The sequence below is a fragment of the Carassius gibelio genome, chromosome A24 (genome assembly GCF_023724105.1).
Source record: "Carassius gibelio isolate Cgi1373 ecotype wild population from Czech Republic chromosome A24, carGib1.2-hapl.c, whole genome shotgun sequence".
Classification (NCBI taxonomy): domain Eukaryota; kingdom Metazoa; phylum Chordata; class Actinopteri; order Cypriniformes; family Cyprinidae; genus Carassius; species Carassius gibelio.
Genome location: NC_068394.1, coordinates 868,665 through 892,838, shown reverse-complemented (window position 1 = coordinate 892,838; position 24,174 = coordinate 868,665). Strand labels below are relative to the sequence as shown.

The following is a 24,174-nucleotide window of genomic DNA, read 5'->3' as shown; positions in this document are numbered from 1 at the left end:
TATGCTGCATATGCTCTTCTGTATCATCTGCCCAACAAGGATGTGCTGTTTCTACATGTATTTCACTTTGATTTGAAAGAAAACAGCACATCCTTGTGGACCTTGACACTGTTGTTTACCTGGCAGTCTATGTATAATGATGAGACAGAGACGTTCGGATCCATGTGCAGAACTTTAATGATGAGAATGGTCAGACAGGCAATGATCAGTAACGGCATCAGGTATGTAGGGATAATCAGAGTCGAAACCAGAAACAAGCAGATGTCGGGGGCAGGCAGCAGAGAATCAGAGTCGGTATAAACAATCCAAGGGTCAGGTACAGAAGGTAAACACAAGGAAAACGCTCGGAAATGTCAGACTGGCTAAACAAGACTTCGCAGTGAGTGAGAGTGCTTCTTATATGTGTGTGTGTGTAAATGAGGTGCAGGTGTGGCAAGGAAATTGGCTGATGAATGAGGTGCAGGTGTGGCAGGGTGATTGTGATGCAGAGACTTATGGGTAATGTAGTTTGGGTGTGGTGCAACAGTATGAGAGGTGCTAGTGTCCAAGTGAGATCTGGTGGTTGATGGGTGGAATGGTCCTGAGTGGAGTGCCCTCTACTAAAGCTCATGGGCACTCCATCTAATGATCGTAACATAGCCAGCCCCCCCCCCCCCCAAAGGAGCGGCTTCCAGACGCTCAAAACAATCTGAGAGGGCGGTGGAGCGGAGGCGGAACAGGGGGAGGGGATGGAGGGCCAGGTCCATGAGGAAGTGCAGTGGTCGGGGACCGGGGCAGAGCAGGCGGAACTGGAGCCCTTCTTGGGCCTAACTCAGGAAAACAGGAGCCCCTCCTGGGCCTGACATAGGAAACAGGGGCCCACTGTGGGTTTAACTCGGGAACAGGGCTTAACTCGGGAACAGGGGCCCGCCGTGGGCCTAACTTGGGAACAGGAGCCCGCCATGGTCCTAACTCGGGAACAAGGGTCCACCAAGGCAGAGCAGGTGGCGTGGGAACCCACCAGAGTGGAGCAGGTGGAGCTGGAGCCCACCAGGGAGGAGAAGAGGACCACCACAGCTGAGAAGACGGGACAGAAGCCCACCAGGGCGGTGCAGGGGACCACCACAGCCGAGCAGACGGGACAGAAGCCCACCAGGGCAGAGCAGAGGACCACCACAGTGGAGTCGATGACACAGGAGAGTAAGTCTGCTCAGGTGGGACTGAAACAGAGAACATTAACAGGTTAATAGCGGCCTCCGTGGCTGTGATGAGATGGTGTATGGTCTCCGTAGCCCTGACCGGAATGAATGACAGCTCATTGACGGCCTCCCTGGCTGTGACAGGATAGGATGAGAGCTCTGAGATGTGACGAGGCTCTGGGAGTTCGGCTGAGATGTGACGAGGCTCTGGTAGATCTGTGGTGATTTGACTGGGTTCATGAAGATCAACTGTGACTTGACTTAGTTCATGAATATCAACTGCGACTTGACTATGCTCATGAAGATCAACTGTGACTTGACTTATTTCACGGAGGTTAATGGTGACTTGACTGTGCTCATGAAGATCAACTGTGACTTGACTTAGTTCACGGAGGTTAATGGTGACTTGACTTTGCTCATGAAGATCATTGGTGACTTGACTTTGCTCATGAAAATCGTTGGTGACTTGACTTGGTTCCTGAGGATCAACTGTGACTTGACTTAGTTCATGGAGGTTAATGGTGACTTGACTTTGCTCATGAAGATCATTGGTGACTTGACTTTGCTCATGAAGATCATTGGTGACCTGACATTGCTCATGAAGATCATTGGTGACTTGACTTTGATCATGAAGATCATTTGTGACTTGACCCATCTCTGGATGGTCAACGGTGACCTGGCTAGGTTCTGTGAAATCAACGGGGACCTGATCAACGGTGACCTGGCTAGGTTCTGGGAAATTAACGGGGACCTGATCAACGGTGACCTGACTTGACTCTGGAAAGTCGACGGTGACTAGCCCTGGCTCTGGAGGGTCATCGGTGAATAGCCCTGGCTCTGGAGGGTCATCGGTGACTAGCCCTGGCTCTGGAGGGTAATCGGTGACTAGCCCTGGCTCTGAAGCGTCCACGAACACCTGACTCGACTCTGGAAAGTCCACAGGCACCTGCCTTGACTCTGAAGGGTCAACTGGAACCTGACTCGACTCTGGAGAGTTCACTGGAACTTGACTCGACTCTGGAGGGTCAACTGGAACCTGACTTGACCCTGGAGGGCCCACTGTAACCTGACTCGACCCTGGAGGGTCCACTGGAACCTGACTCGACCCTGGAGGGTCCACTGGAACCTGACTCGACCCTGGAGGGTCCACTGGAACCTGACTCGTCCCTGGAGGGTCCACTGGAACCTGACTCGACCCTGGAGGGTCCAGTGGAACCTGACTCGACTTTGGACAGCCTGTAGAGACGTGAGACGCCTCGGGCACTGCCTCTAGAACAGCCTCGGGCACCGCCTCAGTAACGATCTCCGGGCTTTGAGGAACGGTAGACGTCCGTCTCCTCCTCCTCTGCCCCCTATGGTGGCGAGTCGGTGGCACCTTGTCTGGAGGCTCAGGCGTTGAGTCGGCCATCTTGTGCTGTGGCGCTGGGCTGGCGGTCATCTTGTGCTGTGGCTCTAAGCTGGTGGCCATCTTGTGCGGTGGCGCTGGGCTGGCGGCCATCTTGTGCTGTGGTGCTGGGCATTCACAGAACTGTTGAACATAGTCCTCAATAGATCGATTGTGGTGTATTTTGCCGGTTCTCCAAAGAATCAAACTCAGTCAGGGATTTTTCTCTCAGAAGAAAAGACTTTATTTTAAGCAAAACAAAGCTGCACTGTAAAAAATAAGTGTAATTTTAACTGTAAAATTTTGTAAAAACGCTACGGAAAAAAACTGATAATAGGTTAACAGTAAGTTCCCGTACTATATACAGGGAAAAACTGTAAAAGATCTAACAAAGCATTTAATGTAAATTTACAGTAAAATTCTGTTAATTATACAGCTTTTAGAAGTAAAAAAAGAACAAATCAATGTATAATTTACAGTCTAAAACTGTAAACTGATATTCCCAGAATTCCCTGCGTGACACTCCACGTTTGAAAGTATTTTGTTTAAATAATCATGTTTTTAAATAGTTCTTGTTATCAGTTATGTACATTTGAGCTTTATGTTACATCTTCTGTTGCTTAATGAAAGTTTTTTGCATTATTTAAGTATCACATGTGTTACCATGATGGTGTTTTGTGTTTCCATAAATGTGCACCTTCTATATGTTAATATATACTTCTGCTTGTTAGTGATGGGATTTATGGCTCTTTGAGGGGATCCGGATCTTCGCGATCCGTTCCTTTCAAAGAGCCGTTCAAAAGAATGGCTCTTTTGGCTCTTTTTAAATATTTAGTCAGTTTTAAGAAGCCAGCTTGGGAGCATCTCAGTTTATCCTGGAAATAATCACTGGGAGGTATTATGAGGTGAGATTTGTAGTCAAATAATTAAAGCTCAGATATCACACACCAATATCTGAGTTTGAATTATTCTGAAATATTGATTATTACCTCATTTCTCATGTGTCGACTATATTCCATAGGGTTGCACAAATCCCTCTGCTTAGACAGTGACATCATTATTTTGATTTACCTTTAGTACAAAGTGTGTGTGTGTGTGTGTGTGTGTGTGTAAAACTACGTTGACTTATGTTATTCATACAATACCTACTCACAAATAAACATAAAAAACAAAGCCGGCTGCAATGAATTTCTGTGCAAAACAGCTTTTACTACAAACACTTCCACACAAGAACATTGTTATCACACAAGAACATTTTGATAGAAAACTAATTTTTTTTTTAAGTAGATAAAATTATAATAAATAAAATGGAAATGTCTACATACTACATACTATTACTACTGTAAACTTTGCAAATAGGACATCAGCCCCTTCAAGTCAATGAACAATAACAAAGTGGGCTGCAATGAATGTCTGTGGAAAACAGCTTTTAGTGAAACATTTCTATACAAGTACAGTATCACAAAAGAACATTTTTAATGATTTTAAAATAAGTTTTAAATGAACACAAAATGCAATGTAAATGCATGCACAACTAATAACTAATATCATCACGCTATAAAGGGTTGGCCTGCGCTGGGTGCGCCCCTCCCCCTATAACTGTTCTGTCTCCTGGCGGAGCTCATTTGTATGAACACGCATAGGAAAAAAGAACGATAGAAAGAACGGCTCCTCTCCAGTCGCAACTCGGCTCCCATCGTTCATGTTTATGAGCCGTTCAAAAGAATCGGTTCGTTCGCGAACGTCACAACTCTACTGCTTGTGGTGAAGCTACTTGTGATGAGCTTTGATACTTCATGTGGCTTTCTCTTATACAGTACCATCTTTATTATTATGGTGGTTGTCAGTATTTTCAAGGTACAAAACAGATTTAATTTTGTGTGTTGTTGAATTTACTGGTTTATATTCACATTTTCTTGTTTGTAAATTACAGCTTTATATTGTAAAATTAACAGTTTTTGACGTAAATGTGTTTACAGTTTTCTGTATTTTTACAAAATTATTCTGGCAACCACAGCTGCCAAAAAGTTTTTGTAAAAACAACAAGAAATTTTTTACAGTGTGAGAGTTCCTTGCAAGGAGATCTCCCGAATGCTATGTAGCATCTCATTATATACTCTATACAGGGCGTTTCCAAATAGTCAGTCTTTTCCTTATGCTCACTTTTCATGCATCCCTAAAGAGGAGAGGCCCTCTGCTTGATTTTCTCTAAACACAGGCCCTCAATGTATGTCTGAACATGTGTTTCTCATCAGTTTTGTACATTCCAGGGCGTAGGCAACTTTCTATCCTTTACCTATAGGATTATAATGGAAAAACAACTAGCAACAAAAATGGCTAGATTCACATTGATTATTCTTGATTGATTAAAATCTTATTAATAAAAATCTAACCCAATCTCCTTGCTTTAGATTTAACAGCAGGTCTACTGTATCTGTGGTTAGGCTGGATTGGTGATATGCCGACATTGAAACAGGAACCGATACCTCAGTGATAAGGGGATACCGGGCTGCTGGATCCTGGTATGGCGAAGTCTTCTGTAATGATGAGACAGAGACGTTCAGATCCATGTGCAGAACTTTAATGATGAGAATGGTCAGAAAGGCAATGATCAGTAACGGCATCAGGTATGTAGGGATAATCAGAGTCGAAACCAGAAACAAGCAGATGTCAGGGGCAGGCAGCAGAGAATCAGAGTCGGTATAAACAATCCAAGGGTCAGGTACAGAAGGTAAACACAAGGAAAACGCTCGGAAATGTCAGACTGGCTAAACAAGACTTCACAGTGAGTGAGAGTGCTGCTTATATGTGTGTGTGTAAATGAGGTGCAGGTGTGGCAAGGAAATTGGCTGATGAATGAGGTGCAGGTGTGGCAGGGTGATTGTGATGCAGTGACTTATGGGTAATGTAGTTTGGGTGTGGTGCAACAGTATGAGAGGTGCTAGTGTCCAAGTGACATCTGTTGGTTGATGGGTGGAATGGTCCTGAGTGGAGTGCCCTCTACTGAAGCTCATGGGCACTCCATCTAATGATCGTAACATAATGGGACAGACACAGGCCTCCCGGTTTTAATCAAAAATATCTTAAATTGTGTTCCGAAGACAAACAAAGCTTTTATGGGTTTGGAACGACATGGGGGTAAGTGATTAATGAAAACATTTTCATTTTGGGGGAAGAGTATACCTTTAATTCAGTGATCAGCTTTAATATTATTATGGAAATATGATCATATTTTGTAATGATTTTAAATCTGACTCATTTTTTAACCTGTGTGACATAAATAAATCAAGCAATGAATCAAGCAATTGAGCTTAAGTTCAGACCAGGCAATCAAACCAAGTGTGAAAGCACCCAGAGTTTGAGAGAAGCACAGAAACACATCGTCACTCAGCAGGACTCACACACACACACAACCACACACACATACATGCACACACACACACACACACACACATTTGTTTTTGTGAAAAGTGGGGACATCCCATAGGTGTAATGGTTTTTATACTCTACAAACTGTATATTCTATGGCCCTTCACCAACCCTACCCCTAACCCTAACCCTCACAGGAAACTTTGTGTATTTTTACTTCCTCAAAAAAACCTCATTCTGTATGATTTATAAGCGTTTTGAAAAATGGGGACATGAACATGATTTATGATTTATCTTGCAGCTCAAAGCATTATGGGTAGAATCTCTCGTCAGTCTATTCTGAGTCTAACACAGTTTCACTGATGATCCAGAAACCCAAAACCCAGGATAGAGCGGCTGAGTGAATGTGGTCTGGACTGTGTGGATGAGGCTCATTGTGTCAGAGACGCTGTAGAAGGACAGAGTTCCTGCACTGTGATCCACAAACACTCCTATTCTACTGCTGATGGACTTTACAGGGAGATCAGTCACCATCTTATTGTGTGTGAATGAGTAACTCGGGGGAGTGCAGTCCAAACTCCAGGACTGATCATTATATCCAAACTTACACTCATAACCCCGTCCCTTCCTGCCGATGCTCTTATATGACACTGCTATACGCAGTCCATAATCACATCCACTCCACTCAGTCTCCCAGTAACAGCGTCCACACACACTCTCTCTACACAACACCTGACGAAACTTATCAAATCTGTCTGGATGATCAGGATACGACTGGACTGTGTTAGTGACAGTAATCACTCTGTTGTTCTCAGACAGATGGAAGCGGTTATATGCTGTGTTTGGATCCAGAGTGAACTGACGGGAATCTGATGGAGATAAAACACATTAGAATCAGGAATTATGAATCGGTTTTATCTTTTCATGTTCAGTGTATCATCAGTTTCTCAGTAGAGATGACCAGATATCAGTGCAAATCATCATTACCATCTTCATCAGTTATAAATCTCTTCTTTCTCTTTCTACAGGAAGAACATGAACACACTTTTTCTGCTTGTTTTCTTACTGACTTACATTGTAGGAAGTCGTTCCTGGTTGTGGGAACAATGTTGTTGAATGTGACTGTGGAAATCAACAGACATGAACAGTGTGATTCTCATGATCCTCCATCCATTCCTAAGACATTTCTAATATAATTTTATTCATGATGATGGACTGGTTTCTGAGAGGAGATGAATCTCCAGGAGTTTACCTCTGTCTGAGATCTTCTTGAGCTCCTCTTTGCAGAAATCCTCCAGTTTGTCTCTCAGCTGATGGACAGATTCTCTCAGACCAGCAGAAGAGATGAGAGAACTGAAGGGATTGTCATTTATGTCTGTAGATTCAGGAGGTGCTGAGAGAGACGGGAAACTCTACAGAAAACAGAAATCAAACTCATGAGAAACAGATAGTGACACTCAAAGTACACAAACATGACTCTGTATATTGGCAATCAGTCTTATAAGGATTTCAGAAAAAATGCAAGATGCTACAAATAATACAGTGTTTAATTTTGCATAAAATTGTGCAATGGCAGAATCAAGAAATTCTGGAGTGACTGAACAATGGTCTAGCGCATTAAAACCAAACAGAACCCGACCATGGCTTAAAGGCACAATTCACACAAAAATCAACATTTTCTTTTAATTTAGATTTAAATTTTTGGTAACATTTTTAGCTGAAACTGTGGTCCTTAGTGATTCATAAAATGCAAGTCAGTGGCTGTCACGAAGAGACTTGGACTCAGTTGCAGGTGGTCCAAAAGGTCATCATTTAACAGTCTTGAAATTCAAAAAGGGAAAAAAATAGACAACAAAAAACTTACCAGCTACAGGGCAGCCTGGAGCAGCTCCAAAAGTGTCTCCTGGACAAAAAATCCACCAAAGTAAAGCCAAGATTAACTGACAGAGAGATGGGGGTGCTGTTGAGGCAGGGAACTGGTGGCATGGCGAAGAAGAGCCGAGACAGTGATTGGGAGGAGGAGGAGTAGTAGCAGATGAGTTAAGGAGAAAATGAAACACATGCCGAGAAACATGAAAGACTGGGTGTACTCGACCAAGTGTGGGAGGTAACTTGAGCTTTACCCCCAATGGACCCAACACCTTGGTGATCTAATATGCCCCAATGAACCTGGGGGCTAACTTGCGAGAAGCCACCTGGAGACATAGGTCCTTGGTTGACAGCCATACTCTCTGACCAAATCTGTAGTGGGGAGCAGGACTTCGGTGATGGTCAGTCGCTGCTTTGGTTCATCTGGAAACCCAAGCCAAGGTTTCCTCAGCCGTCCTCAAGGTTTGGCAACACCGGTGGAAAAAGGCTAAGGCAGACGGAACAGCAGCAACGGCTCCTGTGAGGGGAACATAGGAGGTTGAAAACCAATGGATCATAGGAATGGGGACATACCTGTGGCGGCCACTGGCAAAGAGTTTGCCCACTTGGATTGCCCATTGGTCTGAAGGTGAAAACATGATGACATACTCGTAGAGGCCCCGATACCCCTGGCTACTGATGGGCCCTGGCTTTTAGCGGGCATTTGCTGATGAAGTGTCTGGCCCTTCCACAGTAGCAGCATAAGCCCTGGGTGGGTCTCTCTTCTTTCTGCTGAGGAGTGAGACACAGGCGTCCCACCTGCATAGGTTCAGGGTCAGCAGGGGATGGCAGAGGCAAGACAGAGGTGGAGTCACTGGTCAGTTCTCCCACCCTCCAAGAGGTGCGAGCAGTGGATTGTTGGCGACGAAGGCGAAGGCAGCTCTCCACATGGAGGGCCAAGTCAACCAGATCATCAAAGCTGTGCAGAAGCTCGGCAGGTAGCGATTTTGTCTTGTATATCCTCATCCAGTCCAGCACAGAACACAGCTCTGCAAGACCCCTCATTCCAGTCAAAGGCCGCTACTAAGGTCTTGAACTTGATGGCAAACACAGTCACTGAAGTGCCTCTCTGTCATAGCCATGCCAGCTGGGCAGCCGCCTCATCACCCAAGCAGAACGATCAAATAACTTGACCATCTGCTCCTGAAAGTCTTCAAAAGAAGCAGAAAAGGGAGCCCGGGCCTTCAACACTGACGTTCCCCAGTCACGGGCCCTGCCTGTTAGGAGGATTAAGACAAAAGCCACTTAAGTTAAGTGAAGTAAAGTGACGTGACATTCAGCCAAGTATGGTGACCCATACTCAGAATTTGTGCTCTGCATTTAACCCATCCAGAGTGCACACACACAGAGCAGTGAACACAAACACACACACTGTGAACACACACCCGGAGCAGTGGGCAGCCATTTATGCTGCGGCACCCGGGGAGCAGTTGGGGGTTCGATGCCTTGCTCAAGGGCACCTAAGTCGTGGTATTGAAGGTGGAGAGAGAACTGTTCATGCACAATTCCGATTACCAGTCCGACTCTCTAATCATTAGGACACGACTTCCCTAGTCTCCTCCTGGGTGTACCGGTGGGGCCCACTTCTGAACTCTCAACCTGTCCTGTCAGAATTGTCTGCTTACCCTGTTATGGCCAAACATGTAATCTCTGAACTGTCTGTCCTGTTACAGCCACAAAGGCTGTGGTTAAATTCTCTGTCTTCTCTATTGCAGTCCTGCCTAATCCGCCGTGGTGGTTTCCTGCACCATGAGCTCCACTGTGGGGATCTTCAGTCCCATTTGCTCAGTTGTAGTGGTCCTCAGCTTTGCCCTGGTACTCTTCAGTTCCACCCTTTTAGTTTTCAGCTTCACCTGCTCTGTTCTGGTGGCCTACAGCTTGCTCTGCTCTGACAGCTCCACCCTGTTGTCCAATTAGGAGGACTATTTAATCTCACACTCATACTTTGCTGAGTACGTATTGTTTAGCTGTTAAGAGACATTTCTAAACATTTCCTTGTTTTCTTACCTTTGTGTTTTTGTCTTTGGATTGTTCCCTGGTTTGTGATTGTTTGCTGCTTGCGCTGACCAATGCGTGTTATTGGGATTACTCTTTTTTTTTGCCCTGGGACATAGTTGTTTGCTGGTGTTTGACCCTACCTGTTTCAACTTTAACTGTTTTCACTTTAATAAAACATGTACATGGATCCTTTACTCCGTTGTCATGCCACCCAATCACTAAGGAAGTCAGTTTCAGTAAAAAAAAATATTATTTGCAACACCTTCAATTTTTGTCTGACATCCTTGTTCGACTGATTGCTAATATACAGCTTTAAATATATATACTTTGAAGATAACGTGATAAATTTTTAAAAAAGTTGAAAAGTCAGTGAAGTTTTGAACTGTTGGTGGCACTAGCAATGTTTGACAGCTAAATATATCTTCCAGACGACAGAGCTGAAAGAAATGAGAAAGCGATTTCCAGAGCCAAAAGCCATTTGTAAGCAGCGTCTCATTCAGAAGAAGATGATTATATAATAAGACACTCATGAAATGTTCCCCTGTGAGTCTTTGTCACAGCAGGATCTGCTCGAGTCCACTATGATCCTGTTTCTTTAGATCTGTGTTACCTGCAGGAACTGGATGTGATGTGTGTGTGAAAGCTGCTCCAGCTCAGCGTCTCTCCTCCTCAGATCATTGATCTCCTGCTCAATTTGCTTCAGTCGTCCTTCAGCTCGACTCACTGCAGTCTTTTCCTGATCTCTGATATCAGGAATGAGGAGCCGTACCAGCTCAGAGCAGCGTCTCTCAGTGGATCGGATGAGCTCAGTAAAGATCCTCTCACTGTCCTCCACTGCTGTCTGTGCAGAGCGCTGTTAGGACACACAGTGATTCAGCTTCAGTGAGACTAAAAGAGGAGAGTCTGAAGTGAGACGGAGACAGAAACCTCTCTTCTTCTCCAGACTCACCTTATGAGACTCCACAGCCGCTCTCATCTGCAGAAGATCTTTCTCTCTCTGCTGGGATGTCTTCTGCATCTTCTTCAGCTGGTTCTGCAGGAAAAATGGATGATAGTATATATTTCAGAAAACTACTGTCTCTAAATAATTGTGTGAACAGGTGAATCCTGTAAAAGTGGAACTGATAACCAATGGCTGTTACCACCATCGTCAAGTCAAGTCACTTTATTTATATAGCACTTTTAACAAAAAAGCAACTGAACAACATTAATTAGGAAAACAGTGTGTCAACAATGCAAAAAGGCAGTTCATCACTGAATTCAGTGATATCATCATATCAGTTCAGTTTAAACAGTATCTGTACAATCATTTGCAATCAAGTCAATGATATTGCTGTAAATGAAGTGTCCCGAACTAAGCAAGCCAGAGGCGACAGCGGCAAGGAACCAAGACTCCATCGGTGACAGAATGGAGATAAAACTTTGGGAGAAACCAGGCTCAGTCGGGGGGCTGACTGATTTAAAATAATGTAATCATCAGGTTTTAACCAGGTTTTTGTCAAATAGAGCACATCTAAATTATGATCAGTGATCATATTATTTACAAAAAGTGCCCTCGTAGAAAGGGACTTGATATTCAATAAGCCAAGCTTTATCATTTCTTTATCCGTATTACATCAGTTTTTTATTTGTCGAACCTCAATTACATAGTTACTTGTAACTTGGTTTGGACATTTTACTGTATTTTCTAGTTCGGGGAACAGACACAGTCTCTATAGTGTGATATCTAGGTGAAAGAGTGTCTATGTGCTGAGAATTAACAGACTTCTGTGAAGTGAGGCAGCTAGCAGACGGTCGGTTTAGCCAGTCTGTCTGCTTCCTGACCTGGGCCCCAGTTAGTCCAAAATCTAAGACTATTTGCCATATTTCTACATATGCTATATTTTACATTCACTACCCTGACCTACAATTCCTGACAGCCTGAGACTCGAACTTGCAACCCTTGGATTGCAAGTCAAAAACTCTAACTGTTAGGCCACGACTGCACCAGAGAGAGAAGAAAGAAGAGCGAAGAGCGAAGAGCGCTCTTCTAGAGAGAAGAGCGGCACCACACCAGGAGGGAGGAAGACCATCTCTTTTCAACAGGTCAGGTCTGCCCCAAAAGCTCATCCAATTGTCTATTAAATCTATGTTATGCTGTGGGCACCACTTAGACATCCAGCCATTGAGTGATGAAAATATGCTATGCAACTCATCAACACGGTAAGCAGGGAGGGGACCAGAGCATATTACATGTTTGCAAGTTCACACAATTCTTTAATATTATTTTTAGTGATTTCCTACTGGCAAATCATTGATGACATCGTTAGCACCAGCTTGAATAACAATCTTACTGTATTTATGTTTAGCATTAGCAAGCCTTTTTAAATTTGCCAAGATGTCAGGCACTCTGGCTCCCAGTAAACATTGGACTATGGTGGCTGGTGTCTCTATATTCACGTTCCGTACAATGGAATCACCAATAACTAGAGCACTTTCATCAGGTTTCTCAGTGGGGAGAACCTGTATAATGTTTTGATCAGAAAAGAAGAGCGGTGTTTTGACCCGTGACTATGCCGCCTCACAGTCACCCAGTTGTCCTGCTGCAGAGGCGCTGTTACCGGAACCAAACAATGTACAGGACTCCCTGAGCTAGACGCATCCAAAGCCGTATCTAGAGCCCTCACATTCTTACTGTCCTCAATTAAAGTTAGGATGTTTCTAATTCTGAAATATTCTCTGTCAGCCGAACTATTTCCCTGTAAATAACAATAGCAGGAGAAGCCATTACTCACCGTGCTTGATGAAAGATTCTTACCACAAGTGTCTGATGAACTTGTGAAAAACTGGAGCGAGAGAGTAGCGAAAGAGAGGAAAGAAGAAAGGAAAAAGAAAAGAAAATAGGCACGAATGGAAACTCTTAGCTAAGGAACGCTAATCTGATGCAGGTGCACTGCACTCGCAGATTTAGAATAAAAGCGAACAATCAAATTAATCAGATTAGATTGATATATAATATCAGAAACATGGTGGGAATTAAGTTACATTTTATCACTTTAAACAACAGAGAGTGATATTAAGATAGAGATTCTACAGAAAAACAAAGCTACATGGAGCTACAATCACAAACCAGCAGCAAGGCAAGCAGGAAGCAGGATATGAATTGTACATGAATTAACTTGGAGATATAAGCTTGTTTCACATCACAAGTATGCTCTAGTGTTAAATACCTGTTTCTCTGTCCTCTGTGCTGCGGCTGATACAGTGTTGTGGTTTTTATGTTCATATTTTGTACACAGCTCACAAATACATTGTTGGTCAGTAATACAGTACATTTCCAAATGTTTCTCATGTTTCTGGCAGATCATCTCCTGCAGTCGTCCAGTGGCTTCAATCACTTTGTGTGGCTTACGTACATGAAATTCCTCATGAAGGTCAAAATGATTTTGACAGTAAGATTCCTGACACATCAGACAGGACTTGACAGCTTTGTATTTTCCTCCAGCACAGACGTCACACTGCACATCTCCAGCTCCATCGTCACAGTCAGCAGGACGTTTCCTCTTCTTAAGTTTCTTCACCAGTTCAGCCAGCATGGTGTTTCCAGCTAAAACAGGTCTTGGACTGAAGGTCTCTCTGCACTGAGGACAGCTGTAGACTCTCTTCTGATCCTCCTGATCCCAGCGGTCTGTAATACAGATCTTACAGTAACTGTGTCCACACTGGATGGTCACTGGATCCTTCAGGAGATCCAGACACACTGGACACAAGAGATCATCCTGAGAAAAGCGGGCTTCCGCCATTTTACTTCATGATTACAGAGACACAACACACAACAGCTCAACTACACGTTCACTTCCTTGTTCTCTGAAGATATGTATTTCCTGTTTCCTGGCACATCAAAATATGTCTCAAAAATACCCTAACTCCCCCATCAAATAACTGTTGTTCTACAATACACCACACTACCAATGGTGATTAAATCTAACAATTGCATAGCTCATATCACATAAAACCATGCAAATTATAATTAATGTAATAATTTTTTTTCAAATTGTTAATGTTAACAACAGTATCAGTATTGTGTGTCAATGTATATATAGTGTGTATTAGCATTACTTTTAGATTTCAATTTCTTTACAGTCTAATCTCTAATTGTCATACCATTCAAATTTCATATAAATAAATTGTTCTTAAATAATTTTCAAACAATGTTTTTATAAAAAAAAAAAAAAAAAACACTTGTCCATTGTTAGATGCTGGTTTAATGATGCTATGGCTTGACATAAAAATGTATGTAATTTTTTATAAAAAGATTTAAAAGTATTATGTATAGGCTAACATTTTCACACCAGGGGAGTAGCCATAATTTCAGAAGTGACAGAAATGTCAAATACAATAATTTTATTTATGTTATTTAGTATTATTTTTATTATTATTTTTATTACAATGAATTATTTTCTTATCTATTACTTTGAATTTGCTATATGAAATCAAATACACTGCTGGACAATAATCAATCATTAGTAATTATATTTTTTCCTTTCCTAATGGCAATTGATTGTTTCATATACAATTATTAAAATTTTCTAGACAGAATATGGTATAAAATATACTTTATAGTTTCTGTACTGTAAAAGATGTTATGTCAATTAGCACCGCATCATTCATAGATTTTATTTATAGTGTTATTATTTAATTTATTTTTTTACATTTGAGTTCATTCTGCTTTTTATTCAGCTTAGCTGCAGATATAGCCTGGCACATCTTCAGATCACTTCTCTTTCTTCACTTCACTTCTCTACCCTAACCCTAACCCTAACCCTAACCCTAACCCTAACCCTTCATTGAACACGTTGTCTCTCAGCAGGACTCACACACACACTGATTTTACTGTCTATTTGAGAATTTGATATACACATTTATTTTGATTCATGTTATTTCACTGACAGAAGTTCTGAAGAGAAATTAATAGACTATGTAACATTTCACTGTTACTGATTTATCATGCAGCTCAAAGCATTATGACTAAAATATCACTTCTAATCTGATTCATCAACACAATTTCACTGATGATCCTCTATAAACACCAAACCCAGGATAAAGCGGCTGAGTGAATGTGGTCTGGACTGTGTGGATGAGGCTCATTGTGTCAGAGACGCTGTAGAAGGACAGAGTTCCTGCTCTGTGATCCACAAACACTCCTATTCTCCTGCTGATGGGCTGTACAGGGAGATCAGTCACAATGTTTTTGTGTGTGAATGAGTAACTTGAAGGTAAGCAGTCCAAACTCCAGGACTGATCATTAGATCCAAACAAACATTCATTACTCTTACCCTTCCTGCTGATGCTTTTATATATCACTGATATATACACACCATTATACCCACTCCACTCAGTCTCCCAGTAACAGCGTCCACACACACTCTCTCTACACAACACCTGATACCAGTAATCAAATCTGTCTGGATGATCAGGATACGACTGGACTGTGTTAGTGACAGTAATCACTCTGTTGTTCTCAGACAGATGGAAGCGTTTATATGCTGTGTTCGGATCCAGAGTGAACTGACGGGAATCTGATGGAGATAAAAACACATCAGAATCAGGAATTATGAATCTATTTGATCTTTTCATGTTCAGTGATTCATCAGTGTCTCAGTACAGATGACCAGATATCAGTGCAAATCATAATTTACATCATCAGTTATAAAACTCTTATTTCTCATTCTACAGAAAGAACATGAACACACTCAGAGAGGTTTTCTGCTTGTTTTCTTACGGACTTACATTGTAGGAAGTCGTTCCTGGTTCTGGGAACAATGTTGACAAATGTGACTGTGGAAATCAAGAGATATGAACAGAGTGATTCTCATGATCCTGTATCTATTCCTAAGACATTTCTAACATGATGTTCTCCATGATGTGAGATGATGATGAGTTCATTTCTCAGAGCAGATGAATCTCCAGGGGTTTAATTTATAAACTTTGCGAACGCACAAAATGGGCATAGAAACATGCGTATGCAATTTTCCATGCACATGTCATGATTTATAAAAATAAACTTGGCGTAAATAAGGACACACCGTACAGACATTATAAACCATGCGTACAACCTCTTTTTCATGGAGGGAGAAAATTATTAAAGTAAACAACGATTTTAAACTCTTGTTTTCATGTCCTTATACACATTTATATTAAATGTTCTACTCGCATTAAAGAAGATTAACACTGAAATTACATATTTTTAGAAACAACATAATTACGTAATTTCATCAACAACAAACATAATTTTCTTGTGACATGTTTTTTTTAATGGCAGCTAGGAGTGCTATAGGTGCACAATAATTAATCTTTAAACTAAACTACAGATCACGTTATGAGAAATATATTAGCGAGAACATTCATCAATGATGCGCAGTTACTGTGATATTATTGTGGATACTGTTGGATTAATGTACAACCACAGCTGCACAGAGGTGTTAATGTCGTGAAAAGTCAACTCTACAACATTATGAAAAATTCCACTATATTTGAAGGACATAACTAGGTGAAAACAAGATTTGCATGTTTCCTTTCTACAATCCTTTGTCAGTGATGCGCCGAATCAGACGACACACTGCAATAAACATGGGCTTACCTGTTTGCACTAAAATAGCTAAAATATGTTATCAGCAAAACTGCATACATTTAATTTGAAATAATTTAAATTATATTTGGCCAGTGTAAAAGAATGAGATCGTCTAAAATATCTGAGAACTATTTGAAACCATTTTGTTTTTATGGATAATTTCATATATTGATTAAAAAATATAGCAAGGATACTATTTCCCTACTGTCTCTGTGTTAAATGTGGTGTCACGTGCATGGAAATGATATGCAGATGAGGTTATGCATAGTAAAACTAGGCGTTGTAAACTGAATATTTGGTGATTTCGGGGAGGAGATGCACGTATGCACAATCTTCCCCTGACTGGAATTCATAAAGAGATTTTTGTGCAGGTTCTGGTGTGCGCATGGTTTTATAAATATGAAACCTTTCGGGAGTACGCATGATCTAGCTTTTGTGCCTACGTAAAATTTTAGGATGAAATCTACGGAGAGTTTTATAAATGAGACCCCAGCACTTTACCTCTGTCTGAGATCTTCCTGAGCTCCTCTTTGCAGAAATCCTCCAGTTTGTCTTTCAGCTGATGAACAGATTCTCTCAGGTCATCAGAAGAGACGAGATAACTGAAGGGATCTTCATTTATGTCTGTAGATTCAGGAGGTGCTAAGAGAGACTGGAAACTCTACAGAAAACAGAAATCAAACTCATCAGCTCCACACTTCACTCAGTAACCTGCAGGAACATCGGATTTCTCTTCAGGAACTCAAGCTGCATCAGAGAGCTCTTTGGGAATGTCTTTAGTGTGACCGGCTCTGAATCATGCGTGTAATCAGACCAATGGATGGGCGAGACTTTATAGGTGGGTGAAATCAGAGACCAGGAAGCTTAAAAGCACGTGCGACAAAGCTGGCACTAAGCCTTCTGTCTTTCAGCAAGCGCTCTGTGTGTGTCTGTACCATATTCGTTTGTGAGTCTTATTTAGTTTTGTTTGTCCCTCTCAACATGTCAAAAGCACCTCAAAAGACCAAACACAAACTTAAGGGTGAGGGCAGGTAGCGTTTCAAGATGTTTGTTCCTCCCTGCATTACATTACAGATGGGGATACACACAGTTTGTGTGTTGTCTGCTTCGGAGCAGAGCAGAGAGGCTCTTGAGAGTCTCCCGACTCGCCATCGGATGCAGTGGTGACTGCAGAGAGAAATTTGTGGCTGACCCTTTCATAAATTATGGCTAAAGATAAGGTCTGCATCATGGACGCCTCACTTGTGTCCTCAGGCTAGTTTGGCTCTCAAACAGGCGGCAGCATTCCAGCGGTTCCTCCATAGTCACTCTGGATCTGCAGACCATCCTTAAGGCTAAGAGGTCTTCAGCCAAAAAGCCTTGACACCTTTGGCCCAGGCTTATGAGGGCAGTCCCCTCTAGTACCCAGTAATCAGGTTAGTTTGCCTCCATCTGCACTCCCTGGCTTCCTACTCTGCTGGATCTATCCTAAATTTTTTCTCCACTGGCTCTGCCTCAGTCTCCAGGTGCTTAACCAGCACAGGGAACTGGCCCTCCATACCTCCTCCGATCCACCTCCACTCTGCCTTCCTCACAGACTTCTGTGACCCTTTGGGGAGCTGTTTTTTTAGGGGGGAGGGGGGTACTTTTTCACAATCTTCAGCTGGATTGATCATGAGCTCCTCCAGGGGGCACTCCATCCCTTTCCTTCACCTTTGTACACTGGAATCCATTTCCCAGAAATCCCAGTCTAGGAACTGATTATGGACACAACTGTTTCCCATTAGGATGACTATTTAAGGGGGCATATGATGCAATTAAATTTTTCCTTTATCTTTGGAGTGTTACAAGCTCTTGGTGCATAATGGAGATCTGTAAAGTTGCAAAGGCTAAAGTCTCAAATCCAAAGATTTTTTTTTATCAAAGTCAAGACTCTGCCATGCCCCCCGAAATGCCTTGAATAAACACACCCCCACATATCTACATCACAATGTGGAAATATCTGCGTAGTGCCACCCAAATGTTCACGCAAAGAAAGAAGCCAGGCTTTCAGTAACTGCAGTTGATGTTGAAGCAGCCATATCAGGGAGATGCTAGGCAAAAGCAAAAACACTTCATTTGGCCTTTCAAAGATAGATTCATTTAGGAATCATTAAGATTACTTTTTATGGACGACTGTTTCGTGAATCTTGGAGAGGAGGTACTTCTGACTTTGCTATGAAATCTGCCACTTCTGGATCAGCTACTGTAAGTACGTTATTAGTTTAAGTATTTGCTATTGATTGTTCAAATCCGGAGTTTTGCATGTTGCATGTGTGTGTGTGTGTGTGTGTGTGTGTGAGAGAGAGAGAGAGAGAGAGAGAAAGAGAGAGAGAGAGAGAGAGAGAGAGAGAGACGGTCACACACGTGTCTGTCAGGCAACTCTGTTCCGCTTTCACGCTTGAACTGATGGTAATACTAAGGACATTATTAACTGTCTTTACATTTATTTTAAAAGAAGAAGCTTGCGATTATGGAAAAGGTTGTTATTTCCAATGAGTGCTTGTGGTGATCGGCCAATCACAATGCACTGGGTCAGTTGGCCAATCAGGACAGACTGCCCTTATTGGAAGGATGGACTTTGTAGAAACAATGTGTTAGAGACATTTCTAAGCATTACCTTGTTTCCTTGACTTTGTGTTTTTGTTGTTGGGTTCTTCCTTCTTTTTGTGATTATTTGCTGCCTGCTCTGACCAGTGCCTGTTATTTGGATTACTCATTTGTCTTGCCCTAGGTTGTTTGCTGTTGTTTTACCCTGCCTGTTTCAACTATGCTCTACGCTCAAGCTTGCACTTGGATCCCCTATTAGAGGTCTGCTAACTAACCGAGTCCGAAGAGTCCCAAAATATTTTCGGGCTTCGGGTTGGGTTCAGGGTTAATGTTTAATGAATTGCTTCAGGCTTGGGTCGGGCTTGGGTTTATAGCTAAACTAAAACTATGTGCAGTAGGCTATGCTGCTTACATAGACAACGACAACACAACACAGAAACTTTTAATAGTAAAATAGCTTCAACAGGCTACTGGCTCACAATGTTATATTTATGTGCAATTAAGGGGTAAAATCAATTTTTTTGAAGTAACTAAGCATTGCTTGTAGAGAGAGGTGTGCAGATGCAGGTTGGGTCGGGTCGAGTCAGACAAATTTGGGTAATGGCCAGGTTCGGGATTTACATGCAGACCTCTATCCCATATTCTGTTGTAACAACACCCATAACAATATCAATCACCATGGAATATCGTTTCAGCTAAAAACAAATTTTGACACCTTGAATTTTTGTGTGAAATCCTTGTTGGACTGATTGCTAATATACAGTTTTGAAGATATATACTTTGAAGATCACCCGAGTGACTGAGTGTCAGAGTCTGACTTATGATTTTATAATAAGACACTCATGAAATGTTCCTCTGTGAGTCTCTGTCACAGCAGGATCTGCTCAAGTCCACTCTGATCCTGTTCTTCTAGATCTGTGTTACCTGCAGGAACTGGATGTGATGTGTGTGTGAAAGCTGCTCCAGCTCAGCGTCTCTCCTCCTCAGATCATTGATCTCCTGCTCCATTTGCTTCAGTCGTCCTTCAGCTCGACTCACTGCAGTCTTTTCCTTATTTCTGATATCAGGAATGAGGAGCCGTATCAGCTCAGAGCAGCGTCTCTCATTGGAGTGGATGAGCTCAGTAAAGATCCTCTCACTGTCCTCCACTGCTGTCTGTGCAGAGCGCTGTTAGGACACACAGTGATTCAGATTCAGTGAGTCTGAACTGAGACGGAGACAAACTTCTCTTCTTCTCCAGACTCACCTTATGAGACTCCACAGTCTCTCTCAGCTGCTGGAGATCTTTCTCTCTCTGCTGGAACGTCTTCTGTGTCTCCTTCAGCTGCTTCTGCAGGATAAACGGATATAGTAAATCTTGTATAAAACTGCTGGCACTAAATCATTATGTGAACAGAAGAATCCAGTAAAAGTGAAACTGATAACCAATGGCTGTAGGTTCAAACTCCAGAAGTTATAATCAATCATCATCATCATACATGAATGAAAATTAACATTACTGTAAAGCTTGATTTGCACTACAAGTGTAAACAGTAGTGTTAAATACCTGTTTCTCTGTCCTCTGTGCTGCGGCTGATACAGTTTTGTGGTTTTTATGCTCATATTTTGTACACAGCTCACAAATGCATTGTTGGTCAGTAATACAGTACATTTCCAGATGTTTCTCATGTTTCTGGCAGATCATCTCCTGCAGTCGTCCAGTGGCATCAATCACTTTGTGTGGTTTACGTGAATGAAGTTCCTCATGACGGTTGAAATGAGTTTGACAGTAAGATTCCTGACACATCAGACAGGACTTGACAGCTTTGTATTTTCTTCCGGTACAGACGTCACACTGCACATCTCCAGCTCCAGCGTCACAGTCAGAAGGATGTTTCCACTTGTTCAGTTTCTTCACCAGTTCAGCCAGCACAGTGTTTCCGGCTAAAACAGGTCTTGGACTGAAGGTCTCTCTGCACTGAGGACAGCTGTAGACTCTCATCTGGTCTTCCTGATCCCAGCGGTTTGTAATACAGATCTCACAGTAACTGTGTCCACACTGGATGGTCACTGGATCCTTCAGCAGATCCAAACACATTGTACATGAGAGCTCCTCCTGAGAAAAGCTGGCCATTTCACGGCATGAATACAGAGACACAGAACACACAACTGCTCAACTACACTTTCACTTCCTTTTCCCCCTTGAGTCATTTAGTAGTCTAATATGTCTAAAAAAATCCCCTAACTCCCCCATCAAAAAATAAATAAATAAAAAAAATCCCACCCTATTCCAAAATGAATGTCTGCCACTTTTGTTCTGACTGAGGGAAAAAAAGCATTACAATAAATCACGCTGCCAATGGTGATTAAATCTAACGATTGCTTAGCTCATATTTATAAAGGACTTAAACCTAAAAAAATATGGAGACAGTTACATCCAAAGTTTTTTTTTAGTACTCTTGCTTTTCTAGAACACTCCAGTCTTATTCCAGAATTTATAATTTTCTGATTTCACCAATAATTGTCATATATTAGGCTGATTGCCTTTATGATACAATAGTAATTTCAGATCACGCCTCTATATTCTTTACTATTTATTAATATTAAATATTCCCCTGTGCCATCCACCCTCCTTTTTACATCACTTCAGAAACTCTACACTGAATTTATCTGGAAGAATAAATGAGCTTGAGTTTGACTGCCACTTTTATACTCACCATACAATAGGGGTGGTCTCCAATTTCCTAATCTACAGTGGTATTGTTGGGCAGGGCACTTGAGGTCTACTTTATACTGTTTTCTCCTGAACCCCGTCCATCTTGGTTGGACATTGAATCTTTCTTTATAAAGTAAAAACTATCTTTATTTGACAGATTTCAATATGCTCAGAAAAGGTGATGTGCATAATTATTAAGGTCATACAAATACTTTATTATGTTTTACCCCAATATGGGGAATTGAGAGCTTTAAACCTGCTAGACTTTACATTGTTATCATGTAAAATAGATCTAACAATTTTATTGTATAATATTGTTGTAATATACCGGCATAATTTGTTACATCTCAATAAACAAATAGTTAAAAAGTATATTTTCTCTCATTACAAGTTCTTAATTTTTGGAATCCGATTGCAGATTAATCAGTTACTGCCCAGCACTGCTGACCTGCCACTCCAGCAAGTAAGGCAACTACTGAACACACACACATAAAAAAGCATGGCAACAAAATCAGTGGCTCATGACACCGGAAGACAGAAGAATACAAAAACACTGAAAAATGTTGAAACATGAATAATTAAATTATTTATTTTCTGTGATCATCTGAATTGAAAGCTAATGATAGCAATAATAAAGCAATAATATGAATAACTGATGTGACTCTACATTAAAAACTAAATGACTGATTTCAATCAACACATAAAGAGGATGAGAAAAGAATAGAAACACATTGTCATTCAGCAGGACTCACACACTGATCTAACGGTCTATATGACGATTTAACACACACATTTATTCTGATTCATGTAATTTCACTGACAGAAGTTCAGCTGCTGTATTAATGTCTTGAAGAGAAAAGAAGAGAATCTATAACATATACTGTTACTGATTTATCTTGTAGCTCGAAACATTATGGGTAAAATATCACATAAATCTATTCTGATTCATCAACACAGTTTCACTGATGATCCTCTATAAACACCAAACCCAGGATAGAGCGGCTGAGTGAATGTGGTCTGGACTGTGTGGATGAGGCTCATTGTGTCAGAGACGCTGTAGAAGGACAGAGTTCCTGCTCTGTGATCCACAAACACTCCTATTCTCCTGCTGATGGACTCTACAGAGAGATCAGTCCATACGTTATTGTGTTTGAAACAGTAATTGGAGAGAGTGCTGTACAAACTCCAAGACTGATCATTAGATCCAAACAAACCTTTATTACCCAATCTCTTCCTGCTGATGCTCTTATATGACACTGATGTAAATACACGTCCTCTCCACTCCAGCTCCCAGTAACAGCGTCCACACACACTCTCTCTACACAACACCTGAGACACATCAAATCTGTCTGGATGATCAGGATACGGCTGGACTGTGTTAGTGACAGTAATCACTCTGTTGTTCTCAGAGAGACGGAGTCGTTTATTAACTGTATTCAGATCCAGAGTGAACTGACGGGAATCTGATGGAGATAAAACACATCAGAATCAGGAATTATGAATCGGTTTGATGTTGTCATGTAGCTGAACTCTTCATGTTCAGTGTATCATCAGTGTCTCAGTACAGATGAACAGATATCAGTGCTAATCATCATTTACATCATCAGTTATAAAACTCTTCTTTCTCCTTCTACAAGTAGAACATGAACACATTCAGTGAGGTTTTCTGCTTGTTTTCTTACTGACTTACATTGTAGGAAGTCGTCCCTGGTTCTGGGAACAATGTTGGTGATTGTGACTGTGGAAATCAACAGACATGAACAGTGTGATTCTCAAGTCAAGAGTAAAACATCAGAAAATAATCACAAAATAATCATACATTTCTAATATGATGTTCCCCATGAAATGAAAGCAGATGAATCTCCAGGACTTTACCTCTGTCTGAGATCTTCTTGAGCTCCTCTTTGCAGAAATCCTCCAGTTTGTCTCTCAGCTGATGAACAGATTCTCTCAGACCATCAGAAGATATGAGAGAACTGAAGGGATCATCATTAACGTCTGTAGATTCAGGAGGTGCTGAGAGAGACTCATAACTCTACAGAAAACAGAAATCAAACTCATGAGCTCCACACTTCACCCAATAACCTGCAGGAACATCAGCAGTCACATTAGAGCTACAGATTCTAGTATTTGAAGCTTACACTATATGTGAACTTTCTAGAAAATAGTTTGGATGAAAAAACATCTGCAAAGAACATAAATGTCCATCTAACAGTTGCATACATCTAACAGCACATCAATGGAATGGAGTAGATTAGTTAAAAAAAACAGCTCAAAGGTTATGGTTAGATTAACTAATATGTATAATTTCAAAATGGTTAAAAAACTGAAACTTATAGAACAAAAAATTAGATTATATATTAGTGATCAGTCTCATTTGGATTCTTATGACAAAAAAATGCAAGGTGGCGCAAAATAATGCAGTGTTTGGTTTTGCATAAAATTTCCCCACGGTGCTGGCCCC

General features: G+C 41.5%; 3 protein-coding genes across 6 annotated transcripts in view; all 3 read right to left on the bottom strand.

The window, feature by feature from the left end:
- The window catches only part of LOC127946329 (tripartite motif-containing protein 16), a 37,301-nt gene extending 23,323 nt beyond the window's left edge, over positions 1–13,978 (bottom strand). The window contains exons 1-6 of one of the 4 annotated variants that reach the window (XM_052542834.1): positions 13,047–13,896; positions 10,787–10,870; positions 10,448–10,690; positions 7,184–7,343; positions 7,006–7,053; positions 5,128–6,800 (exon numbers count right to left, since the gene is read on the bottom strand). In XM_052542834.1, the coding sequence (XP_052398794.1) occupies positions 6,277–6,800; positions 7,006–7,053; positions 7,184–7,343; positions 10,448–10,690; positions 10,787–10,870; positions 13,047–13,619 (1,632 nt within the window). In that variant the 5' untranslated portion in view covers positions 13,620–13,896 and the 3' untranslated portion in view covers positions 5,128–6,276. Of the gene's footprint in view, positions 1–5,127; positions 6,801–7,005; positions 7,054–7,183; positions 7,344–10,447; positions 10,691–10,786; positions 10,871–13,046 lie in introns of those variants that run through there. The other 3 variants (XM_052542833.1, XM_052542838.1, XM_052542837.1) reach the window with 3 other exon arrangements.
- Positions 13,979–14,663: 685 nt separating this feature from the next.
- LOC127946331 (tripartite motif-containing protein 16-like) lies at positions 14,664–21,171 on the bottom strand. Its single transcript, XM_052542842.1, has 6 exons — positions 20,562–21,171; positions 20,262–20,345; positions 19,940–20,182; positions 16,949–17,108; positions 15,607–15,654; positions 14,664–15,395 (listed from the first exon to the last, which is right to left on the bottom strand). Exons 1-6 carry the CDS (start codon positions 21,126–21,128, stop codon positions 14,872–14,874), a joined length of 1,626 nt encoding a protein of 541 aa, XP_052398802.1. The 5' UTR covers positions 21,129–21,171; the 3' UTR covers positions 14,664–14,871.
- Positions 21,172–21,896: 725 nt separating this feature from the next.
- Positions 21,897–24,174, bottom strand: part of LOC127946330 (tripartite motif-containing protein 16) — a 73,832-nt gene continuing 71,554 nt past the window's right edge. Inside the window, exon 7 of the mRNA XM_052542841.1 lies at positions 21,897–23,039. Within this exon, the coding sequence (XP_052398801.1) occupies positions 22,659–23,039 (381 nt within the window). The 3' untranslated portion in view covers positions 21,897–22,658. The remainder of the gene's footprint in view (positions 23,040–24,174) is intronic.